The sequence below is a fragment of the Dioscorea cayenensis genome, chromosome 8, assembly GCF_009730915.1.
Source record: "Dioscorea cayenensis subsp. rotundata cultivar TDr96_F1 chromosome 8, TDr96_F1_v2_PseudoChromosome.rev07_lg8_w22 25.fasta, whole genome shotgun sequence".
NCBI lineage: Eukaryota > Viridiplantae > Streptophyta > Magnoliopsida > Dioscoreales > Dioscoreaceae > Dioscorea > Dioscorea cayenensis.
Genome location: NC_052478.1, coordinates 19,429,854 through 19,442,633, shown reverse-complemented (window position 1 = coordinate 19,442,633; position 12,780 = coordinate 19,429,854). Strand labels below are relative to the sequence as shown.

At 33.6% G+C, this 12,780-nt stretch overlaps 1 protein-coding gene across 1 annotated transcript; it reads left to right on the top strand.

Moving 5' to 3' along the window:
• The first annotated feature begins 8,594 nt into the window (after positions 1 to 8,594).
• LOC120267353 lies at positions 8,595 to 9,718 on the top strand. Its single transcript, XM_039275004.1, has 2 exons — positions 8,595 to 8,682; positions 8,955 to 9,718. Exons 1-2 carry the CDS (start codon positions 8,595 to 8,597, stop codon positions 9,716 to 9,718), a joined length of 852 nt encoding a protein of 283 aa, XP_039130938.1.
• The last annotated feature ends 3,062 nt before the right edge of the window (positions 9,719 to 12,780 follow it).

Below are 12,780 nucleotides of genomic sequence, written 5' to 3'. Positions count from 1 at the left end.
AAAATGTGACAAAAGTTAAACATTTCTTTTTGGAAGCATTAGTAGAACATCTCACCTTATGAAGTTTTATGGTAGAATGTTTTTGAGCACAATGGCTTGATATTGATAGCAACGTCTAAATATTAAACATTTTTATGCAAAATATAAAGCTAGAGAGTCATATTTCAATACTAACTGTTGAAATATAAACGGTAAGTAACAATTCTAAACTTGTTTATAAAATTATGAATGTATTCATATAATAAAGAGCAATATTTGTAGATGGTAGCCAACTACCAATGATTATGGATAAAGTACGAGTTTCATAAACAATTCTAAACCAGTTTACGCAAAATCCAATGGTTATGGACAAATTACAATAGCTGTGCACACAAAAGGATAGTACACAAACTTTCATTCACATATGAGACACATAAACTACCATAAGCATCCCTTCTTTCACTAATATGTAGTCATGAGGTAATCATCTAATGCAGTCTCGTGGGCATCTGCATTTGTGGAAGGCACTAAAGTGGCATCTAGCTCTGGCGGCTTTGTAGCATGCGATTTTGCAGCATCTGTTGCCACAATGAAACTCTCATTTAATTCTGCAGAGATTTCATCATCTTTGGTGTGTTCATCTGAGATGGGGGTAGGATCGTCCTTCTTTGGCAGGTTGTAGGCAATGCCTTATGCTAATATTCGTGAAGCATATTGAAGTCGTACCCGCGGGACATCACCATGGGGAAGATTGAGTTGATCTCCATGTAATATTTGTTCCATGAAACGCATGATGTAGACAGCGCAATCCACACTGTCTTCCCTCTGTTGTAGACAGTCTCACACGTGTGACAAATGGTAAGACTTTGTTTAGGTAATGTTTAGCTTCAGCTGCAGGTATATGTCAAACAATGCACGCTACAAGCAAGATGAAAACCAAATTATGCAAATGGAAACTCAAAACAAACTACGATATTAAAGTTTAGAGATTACCATAGCATTTGCTGGCTCATCATATACAATGCTTGCAAGTGAGGAATAATGAAAGTATTCTTTCTTTATCTTGTCTAGCATGAGAAGATGGTAGTGCTTGTTAAGTACAAATGGCATAAGCACCAGTTGCACATTGGGATAATCACGCACAGCAGGGGCAATCAAGTCATCCAGCCCCTTGGGAGAATGCTTTCATTTCATTAATCACAAACATGAATTTCTCATCGTACGTAGTTTGCATGTCTGGGCTAGATAAGACAGAATGACTATGACTTTGTCGACCCTTCATGAGAGAGGTCTTTGCTTTCCTTGATTTACTAAAGCCTGATGTTTGCACACCAGTAGCCAAATCCACCAGGCTTCTTTGTGTGTTCATGCACACAGCTCTTCCAAGACCAATGAGGTCAACTTCAGCCTGGTTGGCTGGCGCCAAGTCATAAAACTGGCAAAATATGGCAATCGTTAACTCTAAAATTATTAACCATTTATTTAATAATTGAACAATAAATAAGCAGTAATATAAATGGGTTTGTACATTAGATATCATATTATAAAAGTAATAAATAGTTTACTCTAAAATTATTTTAATTGAACATAGGTTAAAGATATTTGCATAAGCTGATCTACATACATATGAATATGAACATTTGTACAAATTCTTGTACATTTACATAAAATTGTAAACAAAAAATTTTATATTTACTTACTTCTGTTCCCTTGAGTGACTCAAGTAATGAAGTGACACCGCTTTGTTTTCTGCAACTGTTATCGCCGTAGTTAGAGATCCTTGGTGTTTTCCCAAAACGCACCTCCTTTCCAATACCTATTACCTCATGAAACCAAACATTTAGTGCAATAACACAACCTCTTATGTATTTTATCACAGATGGCTTCCCCGCGCACCTAAGCTTCACTCGTGCAGCTGTAGCAAGTGCATCATCCATAAGCCATTTGTGGCTTGCTTGTGCCCATGCGTACTGGTCCAATTTGGTAAAATCATTCAAGTAATAGCCTAACCATGAAGGCGCTGCACATGATGTTGTGGGAAAAAGCAATGATCCCAAGATGTACACCAGAAGTAGTTTGACAAAACTCCTCTCTTTGTCTCCTTTTTTTTATCCACTAAATTCATTAAAGTACGCATTAAATAGTCCCTGTTTCTGTCTACTCCTTTCATGAAGAACTGCTCCTCAAGTATGCATCGTTCCTTTTTACGTTTGAACTCTATAGCCTCACCATCACAACGTAGGCCCAATATCAATGCTACATCCTCTGGCCTAAATTGCAAATGACTTTCTCTTAGATTGAACCTTTTCTCCTTTTCATCGAATACTTGCGGTCATCTTCTCCCAATGTTTGCGGGTCATCTTCTCCCTTACTTCTGTGAGGGTTGACACGAGTGGTGCTAAGTAACATCGGCCATTTAACAAATTCCCGGACTCTCTTGCCATAGTCCTCTTAACTACACAAACAAAGGATTTCCTTATAGTCAAGAGATGAACAATTCTACAAAAGGCTTCAATAAAATACTAAAAGTAAACAAAAACTCTTGTACACATACTAATATACTAAGTAAGCCTTCAAATTTTGTTGATACCATACAAGAGCACAATAATGTCTGCTTCATATGTTATAAGTACACATAATCATGTGAAACTGAACAGGATTATGAATTATATTATTCCAAGTATATTTTTTCAAGAGAAAAATTCAAATATGACTTCGAACACATTATCATCCTCTGTTAACCCACTTTACGTTAACAAGTTCTAATCTCTAATGAACTGGAGGATAAATTGCATACACTGAGACAATATGAATTCCTTTGAGCCTTGGTGTTCTACTAAAATCCTTTAAACAATGAAACAATTGAACTTTGCACAATGATTTTAGATGTGTACAACATTGCCATTTTGACTCCTCATGGCAAAAAAAGAAGATAACAACAACATTGCCATTTTGACTAATTCTTGCAGAATTTGAACACAAACTACATGAAAATAAAAAGTAAATTATTATCTTTTCTTAACTTTTACTTGAATTAGGACACAACAACACCATTTTGCATAGATTGGACATGCTTTGGGAAAAAGTGGGTGTCAACTTTCCCTAGATGTCATAAGGCCTTCATACCTCTCGACCACGGGGATATTTCAAGGTTGTCTCCCTTGTGAATTGCTTCTCCCTCGCCTTTCTTCGCTCTGGCCCCTTCTTCCGCTCTTTAAATTTTGGGTCACTGGCATATACAACTACAAACAACATGGCTCGTCTTCTCTTCTTTCCTCTCTATATCTTCTCACGAGATTGACCACTCCGGCGTGCAATTCTTCTTCGGCTAGCAAGAAGGAACTCACAGTCACAGAGATGAGGAACGGTTTCTCATAGTATTCTCGAACGACGAAATGATTTGACATCATCCATTAATTGTTAATGCTTTTTGAAAAGTTATAAATTATTTGTAAGGGCATTGTTGTCAATTCCCACCAAATTTAACTCTTTTAGGAAGCCTTTGGACTCAAAACTCCACTTTTCAAAAAGCAATGATTTTATGGGGAAATGTAAAACTCAAGGGACCTTTTGGTCAGGTGGAAAAGGTAGATGGATCCTTTAAACAATTTCTCTAAATTAAAACTAGTTATTTTTTTCTAGTGAAACTTTTTAAAATTATAAAAAAATTTAAATGAAAATTTACTTGTAAAAAATAATCTTAATTTATTTTTAAATAAAAATTATAGATATATAACACTCTCATATCATTTTATTTTGTATTAATAATGAAAAAAGAATTTACATAATTTTGACGCTTGAGAAATATGTGCTATTAAAGAAGGAAAACTATATGCTCCACACAAAATTCACTTTTGGCATATATGCTATTCAAGAATGCAAACTTCCTTAAAACAATAACATTTGATTAATTAGATGTTGCGAGTTATCCCATTTAACAGCATTGATTTGTAAGAACCCTTAACCTTCTTTTCTTTTAGAGGTGGTTCTCGTGCATGAACCCTCTTTACACCCAGCATACTAATCAAACATATATATATATATATATATACACACACTTTTTCTAATTCAATAACCATTAAACTTACAACTCTCTTAAATTTTATAATAATTCACATGCTTAACTAACTTCAAACAATAGCATTTAACTAGATTTCCTGAGCTTTTTTCCTTCTCAAAAACTTTTTAATTTTTAAAATAATAATCTCAATTTGAAAGAAAATGATCAAGACTCTCTAGATATATAATTACCCGGGTTCATTCAAAAGAAACAAAAATAATAATAACCATGATATATATATATATATATATATATATATATATATATATATATATATATATATATATATATATATATATATATATATATATATTTGGTGAGAAAAATAGTAATTCAAAATAGAAATTTGCACAAAAAAAACTAGTTTTGTTTAATAATTCCGAGTGTTTTAAATTAAAAAAAAAACCTTAGATTACAAACGATAATCACACATGGGTTGATTTTTTTAAATAAAAATAAGTGTGGTTAGGGTAATAATTAATGAGGGACTAATTAATATATAATAATATTGTTAAATTTGTTTAATTTAACAAAACTAATCTTAATATAAAATAAAGAAAAATAACATTAATACAAAATAAAATAAAAGATGTAAGTATTTGCAATTCGCAACGATTGTCATGTAAACTGTCACGAAATGCATGCATTTAGAGGCGGTTATAACAAAACTGCCGTGAAATTCAAACATTTGGTGATGGTTTTTTTTTTCTAACTGCCGCGAATTGCTACATTTCGTGGTGATTTTAGGGATAACCGCTGGTAAATGCATGCATTTCGCGATAGTTTGTAAACCGCCGCTTTAACTGCTATGAATACTATATTTGTTATTGATTTTACATAAACCGTCGCGAAATGCTCTCCGCGATATGCTTGTTTTCTTGTAGTGGAAAGCGTGGATGGGGAGAGCACCTTCGAGTCAGAGTTGGTGTTAAAGGATCCTTTCAAGGGGTGTGTGAGTATGATCGAGGTGATCGACTGGAACAAGAGAAAAGAAGAGTGCTAGCCACGTGGCAATGAGGGTACTTGTGAGGTGGCAAGCTAGGTCAGACTACTGTTAACACCGTCTGCCCGGGTGACTTGATTGGAAGGGTTTAATAAGTTTAGTGGCTCAAATAAATTTTTTTTTTTTTTACTTCAGTGACAAAAATAGGAATTGGCGCATAGTTCAGTGACTATTTAGGTCATTTACCCTATATATTTTTGTGGTTTTAATGGGTAAAGAGTGATCTAACGGTGGAAATTGTATCATAAGAATACACAATCGTTATATATGTTTGCGCATAAAAACACACAATCCTTGTACGCTTAGTTGGTTGACTGACTGTGGATCCCACTAAACTAATATAAAAGGTAAATTAATATTGATATGTGCAGGGGCGGAGGGAGAGGGGGGGCGGCCGCCCCCCTTGTCGCCGGCGAACCCCCGCCACCCCCTCCTTTCACCCCTCTCTTTTCTCTCCACCCCAATGGCCGCCTCTCTTTCTCTCTCTCTCCTTTATACTACTTCTATGCATCTCTCCCTCTTCTTCCCCCTCCTCCTTCCTCCCTTTTACTTCTCTCTTGTTTCCCCTCCTTTCTCTTTACTACTCCTTTTTACTTCTCTTTCGTTTTTCCCTCCTCCCTTCCCCTTTTTACTCTTTTTATTATTTAGGTTTTTTTAAATTTATTTTTATTTTTTTAGTTTTTTTTCTCTATTTTTTTAGAGTTTTTTTACTTTTATTTTCATTTTCTCTATAGTTTCCTCCTCATCTCCCCTTTTAGTACGTAGGTTTTTTTTTTAAAATTTTTTTTTAAAAAATATTTTTTTAAAAATATCTCTTTCTCTCTATTTCTTTCTTTAGATTTTTTTAAATATAAATTTTTATATATATTTTATACTTATCTTCTTAAACATAATAATTTTTTAAAAAAATATTTTAAAAAAATACTTATTATTTAATCTATTGATAATTTATAAATTACTCTATGTGGTATATATATTTTTTTATTTCAAAAAAATCTATGTTTTTAGTTTTTTTAGTTTTTTTTATAAATTAGTTTACACAAAAATATAAAAATTATATTTTTTTAACTAAGTTTTTTTGTAAAAATTTTTATTGTTAGGGCTTGATTTTTTTTATAAATTAAACTACAAATTAACACATAAATAAATTTTTAAACAAAAATTTATAAATATTTTATTAATTATTCTTTTATTATAATTCGCCCCCCTACCCTAGAATTTCTGGCTCCGCCCCTGGATATGTGATAGGCTCCAACTTGGTGAAGAAGAAAGAGGTCTAGATGATGGCCCGATCTTCACAGCGTAGGATCTAGGTTGAGGGATAACTAGCTGCGAACAGCTGGGGATAGATGTGACTCGTACGTTGGGGAGAGATGATCTGAAGCTTCAAGAACTCTGACCCGCTGTCCAAACAATCGCAGAATCAAAAACCAGAAACTAATCCATACAAAACGTCTGGAAACATAGCGCACGAATTAGGAGAAAGTCGAAACTTTCCTTTCGCGAATCCGGGAGAACTCACAAGAATAATGGTGGTAAGACAACTTTTATTTCGTGAATAATAATCAAAGTTCTATCCTTCAAAAGAGAAGGTACAAGGCTATTTATAGCCAACTTAAACTTGGGATACAAGAAAACCAACTTATTAAAATTGGCTAGAGAATCAATCTAAAAATAGAAAATGAAAATTTGCTAGGAAAATAATCTAAAAATAGGAAAATAAAATTGGCTAGAAAATCAATCTAAATATGGGAATAGTATCCCGCGGGTACTGTAGCACGTGAAGATGGGAGGCAAATCTCTCCACTCTTAATCTTGGAATATTTGATTTTCTGGTTGATTGGGATTTGATTTTGTTTCTTTCCAGAAATTGGGTTAGTTTAGAAAAGGGATATTTTGGGCTGATTTGTCATAAAAAGAAACCACATCTCCCTTTGTTTGCTTGGCGCCAGCGAAGATAGGCACAATTTCCTTCTTGGACGTGCACATGAGTGTGAGGCCCACAGGTGGCGTAGCTCCAAATGCTTCTCTCTTACTATCATCTTGTTTGACTAAGTTTGGAATTATATCCTCACTTCCGGTATACCTAAGTACAATTAAGGTAGAAGAAATTGGAAACACCGCCATTTCAATATAATTTAAGAATAAACTTAAGTTAGCGTTCACCTGGTTTTGGATTTGTTTAGCACAGTTTCGTGTAATTGGTCCTTAATATGCTTCCTCTTCAATAACAGTTGAAATATTACCATCCATAGGTGGTGTAGTTGGCATGGGAGTGATGTCCTCATCAATAATAATAATAATAATAATAATAATAATAATAATAATAATAATAATAATAATAATGCACAGGTAATCATGGGGCTTAAAAACACAATCCTTGTACACTTTGCCAATATCAAGAAAAAAAAAAAATCCAATCAATAACTAACAAACGATCATGAAAGGAAAGGAGGCGGCACAGATGGGCCATAAAATTAATATATAACGATCATGAAAGGAAAGGAGACGGCACAGATGAGGCATAAAATTAATATTTAAATATATATAAAGATGTTTGATGATAGCCATTAGATGATGATTTAAACTTTTACTTGTATAGGAAACTATGCAGAATTATTGTTATTTACTATGCATAATTACTATTTGACATTGCTTAATACTACATAGCTCATATAATGACAATAGTTGTTGGGAACGTCTCTATATTTCAAATCTAGAGACATCCCTAGAAGACGTGACTTCGTGTGTATATATATATATATATATATAATTTGAGTTCCTTCCTCAAATATGGGTAAGATTTTTTTTTAATAAATATGCTAATTGATACTGATTTTATTTTATTATTATTTTGGTACAAACAAAGTTGGGTCTTGGGTCTCTGCATGCCATGATCTGAGAATTATAAAGCACATATGGTTTAATAAACAGCCTTGTCTATAAACTTAAATAAAACACAAAGTTACTATGGAATAAATTAAAAAGAAGAAAAAAATAATTCAATTTCTTATTTCCCAATTAAAAGTCAAATCATTAACAAAGAGATTTATTCAATAAGCTAACAATACAATGTCTAACTCCTATTAACTAATTCATGAAACAAAAAAATCATTTTAAATTTAGATGTTGAAAAAAGAAAAGAAAAAAAAAATTAACAACCAATGAACAAGTCAAACAATCACCCTAGATTTAAGGAACGGTGGAGAAGAAGACTTCCCCTACAATATCAAATCCATTACAAGCAACTTCTAAACTAAAAACGAGATCTAGTTAGGAAGGAGATAAGAAGAAGACAAAAAGAAAAGAAGTTTTAGGAAGAGAGAAAGAGGAGGAAGAAGAAGGCAAGAGAGGCATTAAAGAGCTTTCTCACATTAAGCTCTTCCTTCTTCCTCCATTCAATTTACAACATCACTCTCTTCCTAAATCCATAATTTATATATATATATATATATAATCCTCTTCTTTCTCTTCATTATTAATATTATAATAATTATTATTATTGATTTCATCTCCCTTTGTTTTGATTTATATATATATATATATATTATCATGAGCAAGCCAAGAGTGCATTCATTCCCTGATCTAATCCCTTTTCTTCCAAGTCAAGATCGTCAAGAGGATCAAAATAGTTTAGAAGGTATTGATTCCTTGTCATTAGTTTCCTGTTTTAATTAATTATTAAAACTTTATTATCACTACTTATTATTCTTTTTAATCTTCCTTCTGCATGGGTGGTTATGAACATGTTTAGATTTTGGAATTATTGGTTTTTTAATTTTTTTTAATTACTTCTGCTCATGATAAATGTTTCTTATGCTAAATTAGAATTTTTTTTAATCAAATGTGAGGTTTTTCCATCTACATATATATTCAAATGGTCTTAAAAAGAGCTTTGCATGCATGTTGCAGGAGTGACAACAAACATAAAACTACTACTAAAACTTCTCCATGATCACTGTGACGTATCAAAAGAAGCCGATGGTCGGAGACCCCAACGAGTCGCCGGGATGATAACAATCCTCGACGATGTGAAGGCAAGAATAGAAAAATCTCAAAAAACAAACAAAAGAGCTGAGCTCCGGCGATGCAACACCGATCTCCGGCGAGGCCAACCACAACCACACAAGGAAAAAAGGCCACCTTCCAATGAACCCTTATCTCCATCTGAAGAAAATCAAAAACTCAAGAAAGAGCTATGGGCAAGCATGACAGCAAGAAAGAGCTTAGAACGAATGTTTTCGAGCCTTGGGAAAGAAAAACAGATGATCACTGCCGAGCTAACTAGGAAAGTTCATGAGCTAAAGGAAATGGAAGAACTTGTGAATGATCTGAAAGAGCACAATGAGACTTTGTCGGAGAAAATTAAAGCTCTTGCTGATAGTAAGGAGAAAGAATCGAATTCTAGTGTGTTAGACTGTTGTGATAATGTGCTAGAACTCCGGCAACAGAATAAAGAGCTTTCGGAGCAACTTGTGAAGTCATTGGACAGATATCGGTCAATGAAGAGGAGAGTTAAGGATGTGCAAGATGTGGTTTCTGTGAGCTTAGAGAGGATGAGTAATTTGCATGATTGTGTTGATGTTGAGGTTCAGAAAGAGTTTTCACAGGTGGAGGAAGTGCTTGTAGGGTTTTTGGAGAAGTTCTCAAAGGATAGCCCTAAAAGAGAGGAATGAAAGGTATAATTATATATATATATATATATATATATATATAGATAAAAAGATGAGTAGAAGAGGAGGTGTTATTAGGGTTTGCATGCATGGCTGTGTATGTGTACGTACCTGACCGGGTCTTGGTTGGTTTGATTGTTTTTGTTGTTGTTCTTGAGAGGAAAACACTTCCAAATTTTGTTGGATGGGGTTTGGGAGATGTTTTTAAGATAATGTTATACATATATATAAACAATAAAACTGTTTTTGCATGTTTTTTAATATTTTTGGTGCAATTATTTGGAGAATTGATTGTTGTAATCATTTAAATATTCTGTGTGCATACCCTTAAGTAATAATTGGTAATAATGTGTAAAAATTAAAAACTACATTAAGCAATAATTACAACCTTTAGATAAATATTACATAATAAAAAATAACCATGTTGACTTTCCATGTTTATGTCTGTACTAATCATAATTAAATCAAATTTTAGAATAAAATTTTCATATTACTATTGCAATGACTAAATAGCACAATTTCAAAACAAGTTCATGAAAAACCCCACAACAATGAGCCCATAAATAGTCAAAGAGCCCATAATTACATGTACTCTTGCATAAACAACTTCCCACCCATTTACCCGTGTCGAGTACGTTTAAAGATTTTTTTTTTTAATCTTTTTTACAAACTTTGGGGCATGTGTCACATGTGTGTAGACAACCCAAAATTGATCTTCTTGCTTATATACACTCATCCAGCGGATACAGAGATTGGGCTATAAGACCACTCTCACAGTCGAGAACTTTTTTTGGCACTTTTAAATCCGGTGCGTTTTAAGCATGGATAATGAAAGTCCCCATAAAACATTTTTTGCAATGGGATCAATACCACTAGATCAAAGGCCCTTTGGTCATTTAAAGAATTTATATTCTTCTAAAAATGCAATTAAATCCTACCCATGTCCAAAGATCATCAGGAAAGACAACTTACAAGTAGGCTTAGCTTACTTTGCCCACAAGCTTTGCCCACTTGGCCCATATGCGAGGTTTAGTTATTTGTGTCCTTTAAAAGTATTTTGTTGAATGTTATGGCAAGATCAATTGTTAACACATAACACAACCATCAGCTGTCTAAATTGATAGAAATTTGCATCTGAAGCTTAGTAAAGTTGTGATTTTAATAAACAAAGAAAGAGTTCGAAATCTCCAAGCATAGATAGAGGTGTGTCATTTCACCCCTTCATACAAAGGGTTCTATTGTTTCTCTGGTCTTTAAGACACAACTGACCCAAATCCATGCTCTTAGAAAAGAGTATGGTTGTTTGAGTGTTTAACCAAGAAGCTAGAGAGAAAATGAAGATGGAGACTAATCTATAAGAGTGTGTAATTTTTCATCTTTTTTATTTTATTTCTCATGATCAAAGCCAAAGAAGAACAAAGAATACAACATCTTTGTCAGCAATGATTGAAGCTCTTGAAGTGAATTTCTGTGAAGTTGTTGTGTGAGAAGCTTAGTTAAAGCCTTTGTCTGAATATTTTTGTATGTCTGAATGGTCCGGTTGCTTGTATGAATTGTAAATTTCTGTTAAGTTAATTGCTTGTGTGAAAGGAGTGTGCGTGTAGAAAAGATCAAGGACCAGAATTGCATCGTCTCAAGTTTTGGTTTCAATTTGAGGCAAGATATATTTTCTTAGTGGAGTTTAAGTCAAGGTTAATTTAGTATTTTTATGTTCTTATTAACTATGATTGCTAGCTGTAAGATATATATTAAGTTATGTGAATGAACGAGAATAGATAAGGGGGTGAGCGCTTTGTTTGAGCGGTGATATCTCTGTGTTTAAGCGGTTGTTCATCTGAGTGTTTGTATCCTTTTTGGGAACCATTGTTTTCTCTTCAACCTCTATGTATGCTAACAGTGGTATCAAACCTACAAGGAGAAGGTTTTGAGTGAGTTTTTCACTTGAGTTAATGAAAGTTAGTTGTGGGTTTGTGTGTTTGTGGATTGTTTGTGTGTTTGTTAGTTCCTTTGAAGTATGGCATCAAGTGCAAGCGTAACCCTAGATGTCGTGCATGCATCTCTTCCACTTTTCAAAGGTGAAGGATATGATAGGTGGAGTGTGAGGATGAAAACATTGTTTAGATCTCAAAATTTGTGGAAGGTTGTAGAGGAAGGTGTGCTTAAGGAGGGCACTGAGGATCAGATCATGGAGAGTCATAAAGATGATGCTAAAGCTCTCTATTTGATTCAGTAGTCTGTAGATTAATCAATTTTTGACAAAATTGTGAAGTTTGCCACTTCAAAAGAAACTTGGGATCATATCCAAAGTGAATACCATGGTTCTACTAAAATTGTGACATTAAGGAGACAAACTCTGAGACAAAAGTTTGAGGTGTTGCAGATGAGAGAGGATGAAAGTATTCAGCAATATATTATAAGAGTAATAGCAATTGTAAATCAAATCAGAGGACTTGGTTATGAGTTATCTGAAGAATAACTAATGTCTAAAGTAATGAGGAGCTTGACAGTCAAGTATGATCATGTGATAACATCAATTGAGGAAACAAGGGGATGTGTCCAAGTTGTCTTTGAATGAGTTGAGTGGCAGCTTGCAGGCTCATGAAGCTAGGTTCAATAGATTTAGTGACAAGCCAAAAGACAAGGTGTTTTACATGAAAGTGGAGGCTTTAAGTGGTAGTGGTTCTGGAGGTAGTGAAAATTAATCTGCAACACATAGTAGAGGCAGGAATTTTCAAAGAGGAAGAGGAATATTTTCTAGAGGTAGTTGTTAGAAGAGATGTCCATTTTGTTGAAGATGAGTGTTGGAATTGGGGTGTGACTAATTCATCAGTGGAGAAGATTATTTACAAGGATGGTGTGATGGGAAAAACAGTTTCAATTGGTATGTCAGGCAGTAATCAATCTAGAGTATCAAGTACTGATACTTTATCAGGACATGTTACAGATGGTAATACTGCTTTATAGACTCAGTTATTTCAATTCACAAAAGTTATTACTAATTATTCTCCAATTGAGAGAGTAAGAACACTTAGAAACATCTATGAAAACTATACTTTTGCATTAAT